General features: G+C 41.1%; 1 protein-coding gene across 1 annotated transcript; it reads left to right on the forward strand.

The window, feature by feature from the left end:
- Window positions 1-2807: 2807 nt before the first annotated feature.
- rai2 (retinoic acid induced 2) lies at window positions 2808-20992 on the forward strand. The gene is made up of 2 exons (XM_085449029.1): window positions 2808-2937; window positions 15961-20992. Exon 2 carries the CDS (start codon window positions 16029-16031, stop codon window positions 17640-17642), a length of 1614 nt encoding a protein of 537 aa, XP_085305155.1. The 5' UTR covers window positions 2808-2937; window positions 15961-16028; the 3' UTR covers window positions 17643-20992.
- Window positions 20993-21156: the final 164 nt, after the last annotated feature.

The raw sequence follows: 21156 nt of genomic DNA on the forward strand, positions 1-21156 counted from the left end.
TTTTAAACTGACTTTTTGAGATTTACATAATAGATATTTGTAGTTTTATCGTGCAGCAGTATTTGTGTAAATACCCTGCTGTAAAAAAGATATCTGTCTCTGTAAAGGTGTCGTCAGATAGGAACTGAAGCACCAACTGTGCAAATGTATGCTGTAAGCAGCTGCCAGTAGTTTTAAATTTTATCTTCCTCATAAACCTGGTTCATAAAGCAGTCAGGTTTGCATAACTTTTCCACAGAAGCATTTACATGTTATATAGATGATTATTTTCATGCAGCCTCTTTGTGCATTACATCTGAATGCATCTAGTGCATAGACACTGTAAAAGATGGACATAGCTGCCATGATGTCACCCAGTGGTTAGTGAAGTCTTGTTATGAAATCTCGAGTCGAGGGGTTTTACAACCTTTGTGTCTGGAAACTGGACATGACGTTGTCTATTTGTACCTGGAAGCTACATCCATCGTTTATTCTACATATGATCAATCTTCAATTTTATGGTAACTTGGAAGTGCCGTATACTGCACTGCCTCAGTAGCTCGAGAAAAGCATATTTTAGCTAATCCGGAACTCAAAATCTATGCTAATCCTAACCCTAAAGGGAGTGGCATGACTGTGCTTTGGTTCTATGACAAGACTTCAAAACCTACTTTGCAGTCAAAATATATGCAGTACCCAGCAATGCTGAGTACTCCTGTCTGTGTTTGTGCTGCTGTCAGTGCTTTCCTTTAGACTCTGCCCTGGAGAACTTTCTTGCAGTCAAATGAAATCATCTAATCTCACCAGCGTCAGCTTGTGCTTTTTTTCTTGATCTGTAACAATTGTTGTTTTTCACTGACGCTTTCTTCTCCAAACCAACCTTTCAACCAATCAGTGTTCTGCCTAAGCATAACATCTTCAGCATCCAGCTACACCCTATTTTTTAGGGTTGCACGTCTGTATTTGTTGCAGACCCATTATCCTACAGTCTGCATAACCAAATACCTATACAAACAGACACAAACGCAGTATCATAAATTCATTTTAACTCTAGATGGGGCACCAATAGCTTGGCGAAAGTAAAGAGCTTGGCTGCTTTCACTCAGACCTTAGCTGCAGTTATTAGCATGTCATATCCCTTCACAGTCTTTGTTTTAAGTCCTTTTGTTGCTCTGCGAAATATGTGAAAACTGTCATAATGGAGAAAATGCCTTGTTCGCAATCAGCGCTTGGACAGCACACGACTTGTAGTTATATAGTATGTATATAACTGCAACCAATGTAGGCAGATAATTTTTAAAAACATATCCAGCCTTTGTTTGGGATTATAATTGTGTATACTTGTAATGAGGTATGTTGAGGCATATTTTTCTAGTATGATCTACACAGAAACTTGAAGAAAAATACCCCAAAGATGTTTCCTTCAGATGGCGAACTCTCTTATATTCATTGTTCCAGCTTTGGTACTGATAGGAGAGCTACAGCATGTGAACAACACATTCATCTCATGTGAGTAACACTGACTGCAGACAGAAGGGGGGAGAGGGCACATCGAGGAGGTAACCACACCAAAGTCACCATCATGCCACCAGGGTACATTGTGAGGCTCATTAAAGTGCATTAAACAACATCCCTGCGGAACAATGAGAGGCCCTGGGGCCCTAAGGCAGAGCCCGAGGCTGGCTGGGACTGATATGGAGACCCAGGGGATCCTGTTCATCCAGGCCTGTCACTACCAGACTCATCTACAGCTGCCAAACTCCATTCTCCTCTGATTCTGTCATCAGCCAGTCAGCAGGCGAATACTGTCTGGAGCTAAAAGAAAGGATAAAACACAAGCCTGTCAGCACTCAGAAAACATGCTGCTGTTCCTATTTGGCTCCTAAATTGTATCTATGGGAAGATTGTGTGGGTTCATGTACAAGCCATGGTACATTGTACGTTTATGATCAAGGTACCACACATTCAGTCATGTCTGTATTTGCTGTTTTTCTTGCCTTGTTATTAAAAAATTAGATTATTATAAACAGTGCTCTCTGTATATTATCAGACATGTACTCGCCTAAATTTCCTGCAAGGTCCCCAGAATTTTCCAGTAAAAACTAAAGTGGATTCATTTAATTGGGAGTGTACTAACCTAGTATCATTTTTCAATATATTGTTTTGGTTGTTGTTCTTTGTTTTGAGCACCATTAGCACAGATGAAAAGGTGCCTATCTGGGCTTGTCTGTTACAATATAAGCATATGCACTGATCCTTATAAATAAGTATTAAATTAGAGAAGATTTATTAGAAAATGTTAGGAAATTATCAGAAAATTTCACACTTTCACCAAGACAAACATGTCTAGACAAACTTATACTGTGTAAAACTGGAAGAATTTTTCTATATTTTTTTTTGTAACTGTTAGGACACGTAATTGTAATTTTAATAATGAAAAAAAAAAGTAATATTATTTATTTTATCTTTGTTTTATCTGTAAAATTACAGGAACACAATATTTAAGCATAAAACATAAACATTACATTAATTTATGAATTCATGTATTTATTTGTTATATTTAGTATTTATTCCATTCATTTTTACCATTACCTAATACTCAAACATAAAAGATTAGGATGTTTATTAGTACGAATGATTAATAATGAGTTAATTATAAGTTAATTATTTATTATTATTTTACGGGTTGTTGTTTTTTACTTTAAGTATTGATTTGTTTGTTTGTTTGCTTGATTCGCTTTTTTGTCCCTGCTAGTGGTGGGGGAGGAGAGGGGGGAGGGGGGAGGAGAGACCCGCTGACGATGCTGCGTGCGCAGCTCTCCGTCTGGAGTCGCTACGACGGGACCGCAATGAAGAGATAAATGGCACCCTTATCTATTTATTTCTAAGTCTCACGGAGCTCGGTCATCGTTAATTAGGAGAGAGTGGCTCAATAAAACAGCCGCGGACACTTCAAAGGTAAGAAACACTGGCGTTTGTCGCAGAGCGGCTTTATTTTCTGCACGAAATACATTAAAGGACCGGAGATGAGGCAGGGTCAACCACCGGTTTTCTGGTCTTTACGTCGCTGAAGCGTATAATTCGTTTCAACCTCATCACGTAGAGTAAATGTGAATTATTCCAGGAGTGTCGGGGTCTCGGTTTTAAAACGTAACAAGGCGTTTTTCCTAATTTCCCTGGCGATTGCGCAGCAGCTAGCTTGTATCGCGTCTGACAGCGCGTTAAATTTACGCCAGCTGAGGGTGATAACAGGTTATTACTGAGCTCCAGGAGCCCTCTGTCCCTGCCCCGGTTGCGGCTTTAATGTCAGCGGGGCTTTCGTGTTGTTGCGCGAGATGTGCGGGGATGTGCGCGCAGCCTCCTCGCTTTTCAAGGCGAGCCGTCGGCGGCTGGCTGCGGGCACCAGACACACCAGGAACTGGGCTCATAATACCGTGCATATTTTTGTGGGAGCACGGCGACGCTGGGTGCAGGGACACAGAAATGTGGAAGGAAAGCAGGAAAATATCCTCAGATGAACCCGGCAGTGTCATACCCAAGGTCTTTTGCAATAGCCTGGGCATTTACTTAGAAGTGGTACAAGAAAACAGCTCCTGCAGATATGAGCTCACCCGGGAGGAAAACACTCAACACGGTCTCCAATTTCTGCTCTTTCTTGTGTAATTTCTTGTTTATAATGTCCAGCTTGTGTGAAAGGAAAACGAGACTTGCAGATGCAGTATATTTCATGTGGAAACAAGTGTCAAATTAAAGGAAAAATATGAACCTTTGACCCCTGCTGTTATAAAGACTGAGGGTCCAGTCTGTGTATAAAAGATGGATACAGCCACAGTGACATCACTAATTGGTTCATGGACACTTTGAAGCCCCAAATTTGCCATTTTGAGCATCATGTGTTTTTGTTCTGGATTCATACCAAAGGATGAAGTTCTCAGTTATACACTGTGTAAAGATGGGACCAACACATCGTGAATAAAATCAGCAAAATTGATATTTGAGTCAATCATGTGGTTGTGCTGAGACATGTGACGTGTCTGTGACATTAGCATGACGTTTGTCTGGTGCTTTCATGAGATGAGCAGAAGCATCAGCCATGCCCGCACTCCATCGTTGGTCCATTCATCCATTGTCCTCTGCTTATCCAAAGGCCAGTCGCAGTGGCAGGTGGTTTCTCATCCTTCTCCCCAGCCACACTTTCCATTTCCTTCTACTGAGATGTATGAGGGAGGTGCCCAGGAGACTTCCCAACCACATGCCCGAACTACCTCATGTGGCTCTTTTTGACATTGAGTTTAGAATCCTCCCCTTCATTCAGCAAACCCCAAGATCTGGAGCTCAGTAACCTTGCTAGGTAGTGGGAAAATTGAGCCCTCTCCTGCAGCCAGGCCCAGGATCAGAGCATCTGCTGCCCAGCTTTCTGCCCATGGGGCATGGTCAGGGTGCTCAGGCACAGCCAGAAAAAAAAAAAAGCTTTCCAGGACAAAACAATACTGAGTATTTTGAGCGTTTTTATTATTATTATAATTATTATTATTATTTGTAAATGGTGAAGTTTTTGTGTCCATTGAGCACTTAAATTAGAGAGGGACTACCTGCCAAAATCACCTAAGATTCAAGCGAGTAGGCTTACCCTGGGAGTACACCAGGTATCAAATTCTGGTTCTGGCTCCACTCAAAACCATGTTGTGGTGGCAAAACAGTTCAAAAGTACCCAATTTATATATTTTGACAGCACTGAATCAAGCTGCAGAGAGCAGGCGTGGAGGGCTGGAAGTCGGTCACACAACAATATAAAGAATTGAGTTAGTTTTCAAAATAATAACTTCTGAAATCCTCCCTGTGTATTCTTGGACTTAGTTAGCAAGACACATTGATAAATTGCTTGCGTGCATCACACAGACAAAGATGCATACATGCAAATTAGTGCCGTGTAAACGTTACACAGAACATTATAGCCTCTCTTCCATCAGCACTGACTCAACTCTATTCTGTTTTTAGGGTACTCCATTAGGTATCAGGTATTTTTTTAGGACCTACTTGGTTCCTACTTGTTCCAAGCCAGCTGAGTCGAGCTGAAAATGTGTCGCAGGACTTTCAGACCTCCTTGCTATAACATCCCCGCCCACATTGAGTTGGTACTCAATTGTAATGGAAAACAAATGAGACCCAAGTGAAGTCAAGTAGAGCGGACCCAAGTAGGTGCTAGTAGAAAAGAGGCATAAGGGAACTGACCCAGCTGTTCCCATGTCACAGTCCTTTAGAACGTAAAAATCTCCTCACTCAATGACTTAGATGAACATGAAAATGATGTGACTCATTTCAGTCTTCGGACCTTGACTCAAGTGAACACGTGGAAGACTTTGCACCAATTTTGGTCCATTAAGTAGATAGAAGCTGTTCTGTTGGGGTTTTTTTGTACGGTTTCCTTTAAATTGCAAGAACATTGATGAGTGTTGTACTAAATAAACAAATACTAAAGCGTACGTGTTAGCTGTACTTAATTAATCTGTGCACTTCTTACACAGTCATAAACCTTGTTTTAGCCTGAATGAAGATATTACTGAAGAAGGTCACACTTTACATGCTTAGAGTTTTATATATTCATTGCGTTTCAGACAGACCTTATGTTTATCTGCATGTTCAAATGGCGGTGATTACTAAAAAAAAGCCATTTGTGACCCACCCATGCATAATAATTACTGACCCGAGGTGCAGATTCTCGCTGTAAATCTATTTTAATGTAGTTGAATCGCTAAATAATCGCCATCTAACCTGGATTTCTCACTGGCACACTGGTTAAAAATGTGACACAGTGATCATCACAATGAGTATTCCAGTGCTAAATTATTGTTATTGTGAAATTTGACTGATTGTGGCATTTAGGGGATCAGCTGGCGGACCACCCGCTGAATAAAAGATGAGCTGCACTGATGTGAAAGCAGTCTGCATCGTGATGAGGCTTCTGTGTGTCTCTCTAATGAGATGTAATTGGCCACTGGAGCGGAGGGGTGTTGAGAGCGATGACCTTTTAGATCATCAGCCGTGCTCTATCCATCCCCGGTGCTTTCGTGTCCTCTGGTCTAAAAGCTAAATCAAGCCCACAACGAGGAGGTAAAAAGAGAAAATAGTCCCTGTAATGTATGTCGACTGCAGTGCAGCTTAATGCAGTTTGAAGGCGAGGCGTTGTTGTTTTTCTCTCTGCTGTTGACTTACTACGGTATACGTTCCACCAATGAGCAAGGGGAAAACACAGAGAGGAAATGTGGAAATCATTACAGTAACGGGGACAGGGGAGGGATCTTATTTGGCTCTCTCAGTTGGGTCTCCTATTTACTCAATTAGCTGTTACTGGCTGGTGAACACAGACCTCTCCCAGATGACGTGTGAGATTTAAATGTGCCGCTGGTCTTATCGGTGTGAAGAAAACATACTCTGCACTCATTCAGACATGGTTACAGGTTTGTTTGTGCTGCATGTTTCCTACATTAGCTCATATATCAGGAAAATTTCATTATCCTGGAGCTGTTTTTAATAGCTTAAGCTACAAACTCTGTTATCACGTGGGACTGCAGATTCTGTTAGCGAGCTAGGACATTAAGCTAAGATTGTAAATAAGCTTTGTCCTGTCCTGTTTATGAGGTGTTGGATGTAGCCAGAGGAGCTGGTTGTATTTTGTTTTTTTGTTTTTCCTCTTGTTACACCACAAGTCCACGGGTTTTGTGAAATTACTTTAACTTATAATTAGTTAAAGTTAAATAATTAGTTAATAAGTTGAAGTAATTTATAGATATATAGATGTCTTTAGTAGAGAAAATGTGTTATGGATTTTACATTTTACTTGGGTCGGCAGCTGAGAAACATTTTAGGTCTCGTTTCAGCATTTTATTATTTTTATTTTAAATCCATCTGAGACAATGGTATCAGCTGTGATCAGTTTACATCCTGTGGCTCTTATTTTGAAAGTTTAGTAGCAACCTGCCCCACCATCTAGAAGGTGGCTGTAGCTTCCACGTCTGAAAAGTGAAACAAGTGCCATGTGCCTTAAACCTGCATTCTTCTTAATGACTAGCAAGGGGTGGCAGTTGTTAAAAAAAACTTCCTGTCTTATTGAGGTTTCTTGCATGACGTCATACATACCTAAGATTTGTCAATGAGTCAACCGCTGGTTTTTATGGGAAAAATGTGTATTTCCTGACTGGCTAGCAGTGTTTCCTGGAGGCCGCTGGCTTATGTTGGGTGAAATCATTTGCAAAAAAATTGCTATGCCAAAAACCTATTGGTGATTGCTTTGGTTCCTTGCTGGTTCCCATTGTTAACTATAGCTTTTCATCTTTGTCAGCAAATACTCACCAACTACCAGCTAAGCAGTAGTAAAACTCGAAAAAGTGGGACACACACTGGAAATGGATAAGCTTTGCCTCCATAATAAAAGCTTTGCGTCAGTGCTGGAACCAACACATTTCCAAAAGTACACCCTTTACTTTGAAGGCTAATGGATCCCGTTTACAGTTCAGTGCACTTTTTACAGTTTCTCTTCAGCTTGGAGAGCTGCTGGGCAATGTCCGCCACTTCCATTTAAGCTGCGAGTGCAGCAATGTGCTGGCCACCAAAGTATTCGAAGGTGGTCTTTACCAGCGAGTTGGGAAATACATGTTTTTTCCTAGCAACTGGCTCACTGACTGGTATGTAGGCCTGTGTGACTCGGGGTTTTGCAATCATTTCCCTGTATTGTCATCATTTTAGTCATAAAGGCGTGTTCAGTTAGCATTTGGTGTCCATTCTCAGAACACCAAAGTGGCGATGCTAAAATGTTTAGCTCATTTCTTAACTTCACTAACTGGCAGGTGATGCCATAGAGGGTACATCCAACTTTTATACTGTCCATGGATATCTTTGACATTATTCAGATGCTTTCAGAGAGGATCTCATCCCGCCCAGTGTCCAACTTTGCCGTGTTGGACTGCAGCTAACCACAGTAGTGCGCTGTAGTAGTAGTGAGCTGGAGGGTCACTTTAGCAAGAACCTGTAGCTGGTGGACAGCTGGTACAGTGCTGCTACACTGGAGAGCAGAAAGAGGACTAGCGTCACCAACAGCAGTCCAAGAAAGACTGTTTTCATGGCATATGGTTTATAGCATTGCTGGGGGGAAGATAACAGCAAAAAAGCAGCAGTTTGGAGGTATTTCATAAGTTGATATGACCAAAACGCTGGGATAACAATGCTTCTTCTGTTACTCGCTCTCCCTTCTGTTATATTCAGTCTAATATCTGTTTGAAAGCTTTTATCGATTACTGTTAAATTTAATAAACTCGTCGGCTCCACTGTCTATGTGATGTGTACTCGCACTGAGAACAGTAGGCAGTAAAGATGCTAGCATTCAGACAAAATCAGAGTAGTTTAGGTAAATTGCATTATTTTTATCCGGCTGTCATTTGTTATCTTATTAGATTACAAATTAAATACATTTATATGCCGGATGCATTCGTTTGTGAAATTTTAATGTACAAAGTTAGGAGAGAAGTTTAAGTTGAGCCTGATGTTTCCTTACACGTAAAATGATTCCCAGTCTTTTCCTCGCAGTGAGAAATGCGCCTTATTAACTTAACATGAGGACCAGACTGGGACTTGATTTTAGCAAACAGCCAAGGTATCGTTATCTAATCAAAACTAAACGATAAATTCAATGAGTGTGCCTTGGATCAAAATAACATCTTCAAATTTCTCGATTTATCTAACACAGAGTCTAAACTCCGGAGAGATTCACTTTTCTTGGGGGAAAAGCATCAAAAGCTGTTTAAAAGTGATTTAATGTTTGCTGAATAGTTCCAGGGCCTGAAATTTATATTTAAAAATTGTGTGTGTGTGGGGGGGGGGGATTCCCCCTTGAATGCTTCCCACAGGGAGGATTTATACTTTGTGGGACTTTAACTATGGGTCATATACGGTCCCATTCTTACCTCAGAATGTGTTTTTCCTTTGTTGTTCTTCTCCAGCTCCAGCATTTCTCTCATTTCTGTCTCTGTTTTGGTGGCTTTGTTTGTTTTTATGACTCTACTGTCATCCTAAAAAAGGAATAAAACAAATTCAATTAACCATAGAATCAAAAACTGAAACTACTATTAGATTCTGTTTAACTCAACTTCAAAGTTAAATTTGAGGCTGTCGAGCCGGTGCTTAAATCTTCGGATGTTCGGTTAGATGGAGTGTAATTTAATTATTGCTGTTTTTAAATAGCTCCTTGGTGTTTTTGTTTTAAAACGAACGCCATATTCTTGCAAACTCTGGCACACAAATGATTCTGTCTCCAGGTAAACCCCCGTTAACCTTGAATAACCTCACCTGCTTCCTTGATGCTGCATGTGGGCGGAGCCTGAGCTGAGACTCGCCCACAGTGTAACAGAAAACAAGTTTTGCGTTTCTCACCAGCAGAAACGACTTAAATTTCGGTCAGTTTGGAGCTTCTCTGCTTTCTTTTCTTCATCCTCCATCTGTCTCGAGCCTCCTCGACCTGACCAACTGAAGCATCTTTAGATCGTAACGCTGGTTTTATAGTAGGCGTGATGGGTGCATCAGTTCATCTTCTTACCCTGATGCATCCATCATTCTGGAACAGGATTAATCTGGACTCATCAGACCACATGACCTTTTTCCGTTGCTCCACAGTCTGATCTTTAAGACCCATGAGAAATCTAAGCCTCTACTTCTAATTAGCCTCACTGATAAGTGGTTTTCTTGAGGCAACACGGCTGTTTAGTCCCAAATCCTCGAGTTCCTCTTCACGTTGTGCTCTTATGCATGTTAAATAGTCAAAGTGAGTTTCAGATGTATAAGTGAACACTGATCACAATCATCCAGGATTATTTTCTCAACCACATTTCTTTTTGAAGATGATGATGATTCATCACTGTCCTTCCAGGTTTAATAATGCATTGCACAGTTCTCAACTCAACCTGTCCTTAGTAGTTTTCTTTGCTTGATGCAGACCAACAATTTGATACTTTGAAAATGGAGTAACATCCTTTCCTCTGAGCTACAGGGAGGGGAGGAGGGTCTCAATTTTTCAGTTGCATCTAATGTCTTTGTATTTACAGAAATATAGATTCTTAGATGCAAATTTGTTCCTCGTTTTCTTTTTTTCTTGGCAGCAAACAATGTTATTTTTCCACAATTACTGTATGATCGTAAAATATGACACCTATACTGTACATGCAGACATCATATATTGTACGTGCATCTTCAGTGAAACCCTGGGTTAACTTCACAAATTGATAGCCAGCTTCATGTGACTGTTTATCCTGACTGTCAGTGTTAGGCTAATGGAAAGATATGTTGGGTATGTTATACTCGTTTCGTGGTATAGGGTCCTAGCCTGATGAGGAAGCTCTTTCTGTGTTCATTACTGTTACCGTTCAGGCACTGAATCCAAAACCCTGAACTGCATCAATGCACAATACTTCAAACTTCTCTTTTTCTTTTGTTTTAATGGTGGAGGAACCCTTCTGTTGCATGTCAGCAGGGATCAGTTTTTTATTGAGCCTTATTATTACGAGATCTTACTTTGACCTTCCCTATCTGTGATAACACAGAGACAAAGCAGAGTCACTGAGTCAGATAATGTAGCTGGGAAAAACAACAATGGTGAACATGATCTGTGTGTACTTTGGTTCACTCTGCTGGTTAAACTTCCTCCTCCTGCTCATCTGCAGAGTTTTACTTTTTATCACATGATTCAAGCGAAGTTGGAGTGAACACCACTGCAGGCTGACTGTATGTCACCCAAGTGGCGATTACTGCTGATGTCGATGGCTCAGAGTAAATCCTGCTTTTGTTTTTCTTTTTTCTTTTTTTTTTGGGGGGTGGGTGATTTCCTCCCTTAAAATAAAGTGAGTCCATATCCCGATGGCAGCCGAGTAAAAAGAGACAATTAAGCTTATTATTTGGGGGAATTTCCTCATTTTGTGCACAGTCAGGCTAACTGATTGGAGTCTCTGACAGCAGCGGCGCTTCAACTAAGAATGACTCCTTTCATAATGGTCAGGGAGGCATTATCGTGTCACGGACCTCATGACCGCGTTATCACACAGGAAATGTCTTGCCCCGAGCTTCCTGGAATGCAAGTGAGACCGCAGCATCCAAATAGTGGAAAAATAGAATAGATCTGAATTTACTATTCAGTCCGAGCTCTGATTCATAAATGTGTCTGATAACCATAACAGAACAATGTAATAAAAATGACATACTCTCAGTGACTAAGGTTAGTCTTAGTTACGGTTATGGTTGTCCCTTTTTAGCAGATTAGGGCAGATTTATAATTTAGTGTTAAATCAGTGTTCGTGTTGTGGCTACAATGTATCTTTCTGAAACTTTACCCTGTAACCTGACGTGCAACTGCCTAGAATATAACTACATGATGCTGTTGTTGCTTAGGCTACATTGTAGGCTCGACGTAGATTTACTGCAGCAGCGTAATTCAGATAGAATTCAAAGGAAAACCATGTGGTATGTATAATATACATGCTAGCTGGAAATAGCAGGTAAGAAAGAGCTACTCACTTTTACCACATACCAAACAGTCACGCTCATGTGGTCGCAGATTCCGAACCGTAGACGCTAAAAGGAGGACGAGCATTTTTGCCGTCGGTGTTGGTGTTTTGAAACTGAATGTATGCTGGGTAATTCTTATTTCGGACACTTTAGTGACCAGAAATTACTAAATAAACTTAATGTGTCATTCAGTTTGACAGGACCTAGAGATTGATCCTGTAAACTCATCAGGAAAGTATTTGCAGAGGTCAAGACAGAGGGCTGTTTTCCCATAGATTGCTTTAGGACTGGAAGTCTTTATTAAACACAGGTATCGCCCCCTGGTGGTTTGTGAAAGGACCAAAAAATTAAAGCACTTGGTGTTGGCTTTACTTTCTTTTATGCTGTGTTTTGTTCCAGCAAATAAATACTCCATTTGTCCAAATCCATTTTTTCCCTAGTCTGTAAAGTCATGACTTTGAATGAGAAAGGTCATCTCCTGGTTCATCAGCATCTCCTCCACCAACATAGTTATGTGATTGCTACATTTTTTTTTGCTTCTCAAGTTTATTTATAGTTTTAAGTTTATTTAAAAAACATAAAAGCATAATGTCTAAAAGACAATAACAGTATCGTACTATGGTATCAAACACGCAGCCCATGAAATGGTAGAGTTTGACCTGGATGGCTTTACAATGTGTGAAATTAAGCAGATTAAGTTATTAGTTACAACAAATTTGCACAGCTGATCTTGTATGTTGATTGCAGCTTCATACAGGAGGGAAAATTTGAATTTTTATCATTTTAAAAAACCTAAAATTCTATTTTTGTCTAGTTATAAAACACTAGTATTAAATATGGACTCAAACACATGACACAAAGCTCACAGTTAATCATGCGTTAGGATCTTTAGGAAGCTCTTGGAAATTTCTTTGTCTTTAAAGGGTGCATTGTCTGAAAAACTGCGAGTCTACAAAGGCTTTTACTCAGTTCTTCTAGAGTATGGTTAGGTCTGTTTTACAGTTCCCAAGGTGCACACACTTCCCAGACCTTTCCTGTGCACGAACCAGTGACAAGATTATCAGCCAGCCGCCTGGCCATGTAATCCATCAGAGCCTTATTACAATATCCCGTCTATGCTTCGCAGAATAATATAAAACCAGCCTGGAGGGAGAGAGAGAGAGAGAGAGCTTCTCCTCGCTGCTCATTGTGGCAACCCAACACCACATAAAAGCCACCCGGAGAGGAAGAAAAAGTGTCATGCTCCTGCCAGAAAATCAGAACTGCATGCGTGCATTTAATTGAGTTTTTTAACTTTAAAGGTTAAAGCATACACTTTGTAGTTTTTTTTCAGGGTATTTAATGTTTCCCTTTTTCTCCAGTACCTGAACATTATCCCGCTCGCTCCCAGCCGTATGAATAATTGACCTCACTGACACGAGATGCACCCAGGGGACGTTTTATCACTGTGGACGGATGGGGGTTGACATCCAGTGCAGGCAGGACATGTGTTGTGCAGAGGTATCATGTAGTGATAGGAAAGCCGACACAGTACGGTTATAAAAGCACAAAAGCATGTGTGATGTCGGATGATGGATAGAGACTGAGATGTGTAGTTGATCAAACATGCTGAGTTCCTGTTTGATCTTTCTGCGTCAATATTGTATCTTGGTGGTCTTGGACCTCTGCAGAGATGAGGGATGGATAGATGGGCAAATATAAAATGGAAATCCTTCACGGCTCAGACTTTAATCAAACACACAGCAGAGAGGAATGTGTGTGTACACAGGGTTACAATAAGATATTTTCAGTGTGGAGTGTTAAACATTTCCCAAGTTATTCAATGAATAACCCGTCTCCACATAAGATGAGATGTTGTAAGACTTCCCGTATCACACATTGATTTAACCTCCTAGGACCTGGCGTCCACATATGTGGACATCACATTTTGGGTTATTTAGACCAAAATACTCAATTTTGCTCTGCAAGGGCCTGATATCCACGTACGAGGACATTATACTGCTACTGTTCTATCAAAATTTTAAACGAATATCCTCATATGTGGCTCTTGATTTTTCATAAAAACAAAAATAAGGAAAAAAAAATCTGGTAATTCTTTGTTTTTACATTCATTGGGCCCCAACATGCCCAAATATCAAAGAGAAATTAAAAATGCATGCTGGGGAAGAGTTTGGGTCTTAGGGGGTTAATACTGGACAATAATCAATGGCTCATTCTCATGCAAAAAGAGGTTAAAGATTAATATAGGGTTTTTTAAAACAAACAAACAAATAAAGATCACATAATTTTCCTATGCCATTAAAGATTGTAATAGGAATACTCCTTTATTTTTGTGTATTATTTACCAGGTTGAGCTGTTTTCGTCATGAATTATTTTAAGCTGTTCAAAGTTTAAAAAGGTAGAGAGAGGCAAGGTTGAAATGATTTGGAGATGTGCAGAGGAGGGACAGTGGATATTGAACAAAGGATGTTAAAAATGGAGCTCCCAGGCAGGAGGAAAAGACCTCGGAGGAGCTTCATGGATGTAGCGAAGGAGAACATGCAGAGGCCTGGCGGAGGATGCTCGGGATGGGGTGAGATGGAGGCGGATGATCTGCTGTGGCGACTCCTACAGGAAGCAACTGAAAGAAGAAGATGATTATAATATTGAGTTATTCTACTTTATTTAAATCATGTTGTTGTAGGTGGTTTTCATTGTTTTGGCTGCTGTAACAAGCATTTCCCAGCTTTGGGGATAAATAAAGTATATATAGAAAGTAAAAACTATATATAGTTAAAAACAGTTTTACACATGGAATAAATGATTGAGGGGACACAGCCAGCTGTTGCTTCTCCTCGGAGTCTCCCATCCTGTGGATGAAGTCTGCTTTCTCTGTCTTGTATCAGCATTAGCGACGGCAGTCGTTGTTCTGCTCTGTGGTCTTGGTGAGCAGAACAAGGATTCGCAGCTCCAGACGGTGGAGATGGAGTCTGATCTCATTTCATTTCATGAAACTTTATTAATCCGAATCAGTGGTGGTTGGCGATCTTCACCTCTCTCTGAGGAAGCAGCTGAATAATGGCGAGGACTGCCGAAATATCAGTCTGGCAATGTAGTCAGCTGGTAGGGTATTGCTGATTATTACATTTTTTTTCTCCCATAATTTACAATTTTTTTTTACAATTTTTTTTTAAAATATAAATATTATATTCACATAACTGAATCTTAGATATCTGTTAACAGCCGAGAACAGGAATGTCTAGGTTAGTTTGTGAGCACTGAACTTAAGATCAGCAGGACTATCTGGGATCATTTTCAAAATAAATAAATAAAAAAAAAACGCTACAATGGGTAATCGTACACTTTGGCTGCCTTTAACTGTGAGCTGTGTGTCATAATCTTTGAGGACTCTGACTCTAACCTTGTTTTGAAGGCTAAAATGACTCTGTTGATATCACCTAGGGGACAAAAACTAAACAGTCTAATTGCCAAGACTTGCGAGAACAATATTTAAACAAATAAAAATTACGTTTTTATATTCATAGTGTTTATATTTGTAGTCCTGTATTGAATCCCAGTCGTAAAGGGCGACCTCATTGTTTGCATTTATTCTGGTTTGTCTGCATTACTCTGTCATCAGCAGTGAAACTGAGCTCACCGTGTTTGACTTGGAGCTAATAAATCTTTAACAGCAGTTACTTCTACGAAAAACAGGAAGATGAAGAGAGATGAAGTCCGTACATGGATTGTTAGAGCTTTGAAAATGCAAAACTGCATTGCCAGAATACTAGCCTTTTATAGCACAATAACCAAGATAGTTACAATATGCTATTGGTTTTTTTCTTTCCTGGAGGTATTAGCATTGTGCTAATCAATATACTGTGTTTGGTAGTAAAATAACACTGTTAAAACAGACCTATCACAGATGTGGTCTCTTAATATATCTGAGCAGCTCACCCAATTGAAGTCTGAATGTGGGAAACACTGCAGGAATGGCTTGTTTGGTTTCAGAGTGTCTCTGTAGCTCGTTTGCTAGCATTAGCAAGCGTGGAAGACGCCACGCACAAACTGAAGACTCTTGGCTTCCCCTTTTGGTTTGCACTGCTGCTTAGTTGTAGTTTTCTCAAATTAAAAAAATGAAAAATTTTCCACTTTGTTATGTTGTCAGCTATCGGTCACAGTCTGAATCACATTGGAAAAATTCCCCCTATTTAGCAGCTCCATAAATAGATGGAAGAGTTTAAAAAAAGAAGATTTTAATATATAGAATTAGCATTTTATTGTTGTGTAGTTGTATATGGAAATAACAATCCCTAAGCATATCTGAACTTAGTTCTTCATATTAGCACAGTATTGGGGCCCCTGCTTTACTCATTGTGTATATATGTTTTAAGATTTTTCACTTTTTATTTTTAAAGTGGGGCTTACCGTCAAACCTTCTGCTCTATGTGTTTCAGGGCTTCTTACAAGAATAATGGACGAAACCCGTCACTGACTTCATGAAGATTGATATTCAGGCTGAATCATGGAGGGTAACGATGACAAGTCTGTAACCATGACCCAGCCACAGACTGAAGTGTGCAACTCTGAGGCGGGAGGAGGAGGAGAGGTCTCCAGCAAAGTGGAAGATGGAGTAAATCCACTCACTCCTGCTGATTCCTGTGATGCTAATATGACAGGACTGACTAAAGGAGGCCTCTCGAACCTGACAGACACTCCTGCACCCCCAGTGGTGAGTCCCACTGCTGAACCTCCAGGAGGTGTGGCTCTTAAAGTGGCTACCACTGTACTCCACCCAGTTTGTCTGGGTGAGAGCCCGCTCATGCTGCCCATTCACCTCCAGATGGCCGGAGCAGCCGGGCCTCAGCTCGGACAGATGGGGGCAGCACCGTACTTGATAACGAGCCAAAGCCCAGTTTCACTGCCCCTGGTCTTGGATCAGCAGGTGATTCAGCACATGAGTCCTTCTGTAATCCCTCAGACCACCAACTGTGCACAGCTCCAGAACAACGTGCTGTTACAGAGTCCTTTGACGTTTGGTTTACCTCCAGCTGTTGATCAGAAGTCCACAGGACAGACGCAGGAGGCTAACTTGCTCTCTCTCCTGCAGAATCCAGCTTTTGCTGCCATCTTGCAGGACCTCTTCCCTTCCCAGGGGAGTTCATCAAGCTGTCAGTCTCCAGGCTCTCCCTTCTTCCCCCTTCCTCCCCTCACCCCTCCCTACACCTCCCCTCTGGCCCCTCTGGTCCCTCCTGCGACACTCTTAGTCCCATACCCGGTCATCATTCCTCTGCCTGTGCCTCTGCCAGTCCCTCTCCCCATCCCTGTCCCTCAGACCGAGGACTCAAAGGGTAACATGCCAAAACCAGTTTGCACTGTCAGTAAAAGCACTCAGACTTCGCCAAAAGATACTACCTCCCCCTCGCAGTCTTCAAGGAAATGCATGCCTCCGTTCCAGCCACAAAATGCATCCCCATCCTCACTTCCTCTAGAGGAAGGACAAGCTCTGGACCTTTCTGTCAGGCCATGTCCAATTGAACCAAAACAGGAATATCCCAGTCCACAGCAGGACAGTGTGCTGGATTTGTCAGTTCCTGGTGTGAGGAAAAAGTGTGCTCAGTCAGACAGAGAAGGAGCCTCACAGTCCGGCCCGGATGGCAGCGGCACATCTTTGTCTCTGGGCGTCGATTCCAAACTCCTCGGCAGTCTGGCATCGCTGGAGTTCAGCCGGCAGCATAAGTGGTTGGTTGACAGCAGTGCTGCTGGGTCTAGTTCTTTGAGTCAGGAGGCGTCTCTTAGCGGTGCTGGAAACCTCGAGATAGTGAGCACCTCGCAGACAGCCAAGGTCATTGTCTCAGTGAAAGACGCAATCCCCGCCATCCTCTGCGGAAAGATAAAAGGCCTTTCAGGAGTCTCAACCAAAAACTTCTCCATAAAACGGGATGGCAGCCAGGGGGCAGCTCTGCAGCAGCTCTACGGTGTGCCGTCGGGATCCCACGGGGAGCAGCACGACCCCAACAACCCTCTTAAAAAGGTCTCTAAAAGCAGAGCTATCAAACTGAAGAAGGTCAGCTCACAGGAGATCCACTTCCTTCCCATTAAGAAGCAGAGACTGGCAGCGCTGCTCCCCAGGAAGTGAGCTCGCTCACTGGGGAGGGAGACTAATCTGTGGACTAGTTTTCTGGTAATCCCTCCAGAGAGTATAACATAAAACACATGTGGGACATTCTGTAATCAAATTGAAACGCTTGTGTCCAACCAAAACTCAGAGTCTGGCTTTAAAAGCGGGGCTCTGACAATGTGACACAGTAGTTACACAAACGGTTTCTTCTGAGTTTTTCTTTTATGATGCACTAGTCTCTACAGTGTTTTACTAAACCATAAATGTTTCAGTGTACGGCAGCTTAGTATGCTCTCTGTGAGTCAGAGATGTCTGTGATTCATGGTAACAGCAAAGACACAAGTTCGATTCCTCCGTTTGGGTTTATGGTTTGTTTCCACATGTATTATGTTTTATATTTTGGTGCACTGAAGAGCGTGTACTGCAGGACGTGACTGAGGCTGTTAAAACATGTCCCATCAGTGGAAATTCACATGGTCATCAGTAGCTCACTGGAGCGATTCATTCTTTCCTGATTGGTTGGGATTTAGCATGACAGGCTCATAATGACTTGGCGAGGCCTGAGCCACAGTTTCATTAAATGAATGTTGGCAGCAGCCACTGATCACAGCAAAATATGTTCTTATTTTAACAACAATAGGGAATAAAAGAAGCTTCTTAATTACTTTCATGTTTAAACTGACCTTTCTATCCAAAAATGAGGAAACTACTAAAAGAGCTATTATTGTTGATGGCTAAATTAGCCAAAGCAGCAAGTGTTTAAAGCACTGTAACTCCCTGCTGTTTCCACTTATTAAAGGGGACCTAGTCTACTTTTCCTTGTTTCCTATCATATGAATATTGTTACAATGGCTGATGCTCATTGATGAGGTCAGTGTATGTACAAGTAATCCTGAAACCCAAAAACTCAAGCTTCAGACTCAAAGCTCGATTTCAGCTTTTGTTTTGTTTCATCTCAGGCACACTTACTGTTCAAACTTCGTCTCCAAGGAGCAGCCAATCAGAAGAAAGTAAAGAGAGGCATTTCTGTAGAATGTAGCTGTGTTCCATTCGGGGGACCCGGCCTTCGTGGTCTATGTGTGCCGGGTCCTTTGAAGGCCGGAAGTGCGAGGCTCTACCATCTAACACTTCTGTTTAATCAGTTTTCTGTTTGATGTTTATTCAGCTGTGTGAGAACTATAACTTTAATCTCAGCCAAACCGATTTACTCAAACTAATAAAACAGAAAAAAGCCAAACAATACATTTTTTTATGTTATCTAAGTGTCTTGCATATCATAATCTTAGTAACAAAAGACCGCAGGAGGTCCGAAAATGATGTACCGGGAGTTTGCTGTTCTCACCGGCTCTAGCGAGCCTAGCTGATCCCCGGCTAGCTATCGAGCTGGTGGGTAACAGACTTCTGTGAAAACGTCAGAGCACTTTTGCAAATATGTGATATTTTGATAAACCGAGCAGATATTTGACGTTTACACAGCTACATTCTCACCTGAAAATATGTTAAAAGTTTATTTTGTGACCCAGAAAGAGTAATAGGAGTCATATTAAAACTAAGCAGCTGCCGCCATTGTTGGAAACTGGAATTGGCTGGGCCGCGCTATGAATTCTGGGATAGGTTGGGCCACGAAGGATACACCCGACCCATCCTTCACATTCGGGGGGAATGAAGGACTGCATTTGGAGCAGCCTTCGAATTGGGACAGCCTTTGTCACCTGGCTTTGACATAATTGGTCTACAAATGCGGTCTCCGAAGGATGTGGCCTAGGTTTTGGGACACAGCTTGTATATGAAAAATGGACTTAGCCACCATGACAGTGACATCTACATTTTGATGCCTTCACTTGAGTATTTTGGCTACAATCATTTTCATTTTTGTGGAGCCACATTTTAATATTTTCAGGTGAGAGGGTGGAGCTCTAAAATATTAGGTAACGTTAGCTATATCTGCTAATTAGCAGGAATTAGCTGAAAGTGTAAAGACAGTGCAGTTGCTCTATTGTTCACTTGAAGCTGTCTCCAATCATCTCCCTAGGCTTAAATCTTAAATTTACAGCTTGTTCTTCTGGTTGAAAAATGTAACATGGTTGTGGCCAAACGTGGGTAAAGTTAAAGTTTCTAAATATGGAGCCTAGAAGCCAATGGGGGACGTCAAGATCGCTATGAAAAGGCACAGTTGTTATGAAGGTGGAAGCTGGCTAAAGAGACCAAAACTGCTTTGTGTACAACTATGTAAACGTGTTTATTTCTGCTGTATAGTTGGGCATTTTAACAGTCTGTGGAGACTGACTCAGTTATGGAGAGAGCCTCAAATGGCCAGTTTAGGAACTGCAGTGTTTGATGATACAGCTTGCTTGTTTCAGCCAGTGGATAAACTGCAGGAGCTCCACCAAGGCAGAGTATAAGATACATCAGGATTATTTTGAGCTGTGAATTATGCAAAGTTGCTTTTAAAACCATGTAGCTGGAAATGAGGAGAATAGGTCCCCTTTAAGTGAATCTGAGGGGAGGTTTGCTATTGATTAAATCAGCTGTGAAGCAGAGCTGAAACTGTAGTGAAAAGCTGCCGTTAAGAAGAAATAATGACCAATTTCTTGGCTTCAGTGAGAGAGAATTCTGTTTGTGTATGTGTTAACTGTGTGATTAGTTTATTAGAACCAGTATTGATGAAAATCCACCCATTTTCAATCGTGTAAACATCTGTTCCAAGTGGTTTAAGTGTCTTTTTTTGTTGTTGTTTTTTTTAATTGTTTTTTTTGAGCATGGTAATTTTCTGTCCCAGAGTTGTGAATGTGGATCATATGTTGAGTGCACTTTGTCATAGTTAGAGGCTGTCCTACCTATTATTCTCCCCAAACTGCATTGCCCCTCTTTTGATTGCAAGAGTTATGTAAATCTGTGAATTACAGGCCAAGAATTAATAACAGCCATATGCAGACTGTCCAGTTGAACAGAGATGGAAAAAATCTTGATGCTCTCCTTCCTTTTTTTTTTTTTTTTTTTTTTGGAAACCAGTTTCTTATTTATATCTGTGTACTTTAGCAGTCTCAGCACATCTTAACTCATGCCTGCAGTCCTTTAAACAGAGCTCTTTGGTTTAGTAGTTTGACCTGATCACTCTAGTTATATAGTAACATCTCTAATTTATTACTTGTGCAACTTTTATTTATACAGCGTGTTTATATAATGAGTGATCAGTTAGGAGGTAAAGAGTGAATTGATATTGTAATACAGCCGAAGCACCTTTTTGCTTCTGACAGCAGATTTATTAAAAGGTCATCATTTGAAATGTGGTGGGAGATAAATGTTTGCTTACTGTACAGTATGTGTACTTTTTTATATGGAAGTGAACTAAAATCTTCAATTCTGAATCGTTTGCCTGAGTTTTCTTTTTTTTAAAAGAAGTTGCAGTCTAAAAGGTTTGTGGTTTCTTGGTGGAAATGGTTTGATATCGGAGGACAACACACTCTGTCATGCAGACGGAGAAGGTAACTGGTAAGTGTACAAACAAAGATGTTTAAATATTTAATTCAAT

This window comes from Copadichromis virginalis, linkage group LG23 (genome assembly GCF_057382275.1).
Source record: "Copadichromis virginalis isolate Kocher_CV1m ecotype Utaka linkage group LG23, C_Virginalis_male_GT1.1, whole genome shotgun sequence".
Lineage (NCBI taxonomy): Eukaryota > Metazoa > Chordata > Actinopteri > Cichliformes > Cichlidae > Copadichromis > Copadichromis virginalis.

Coding starts and splice junctions, on each gene's coding strand:
- rai2 (XM_085449029.1), top strand. CDS start 16,029: ATGGAGGGTAACGATGACAAGTCTGTAACCATGACCCAGCCACAGACT.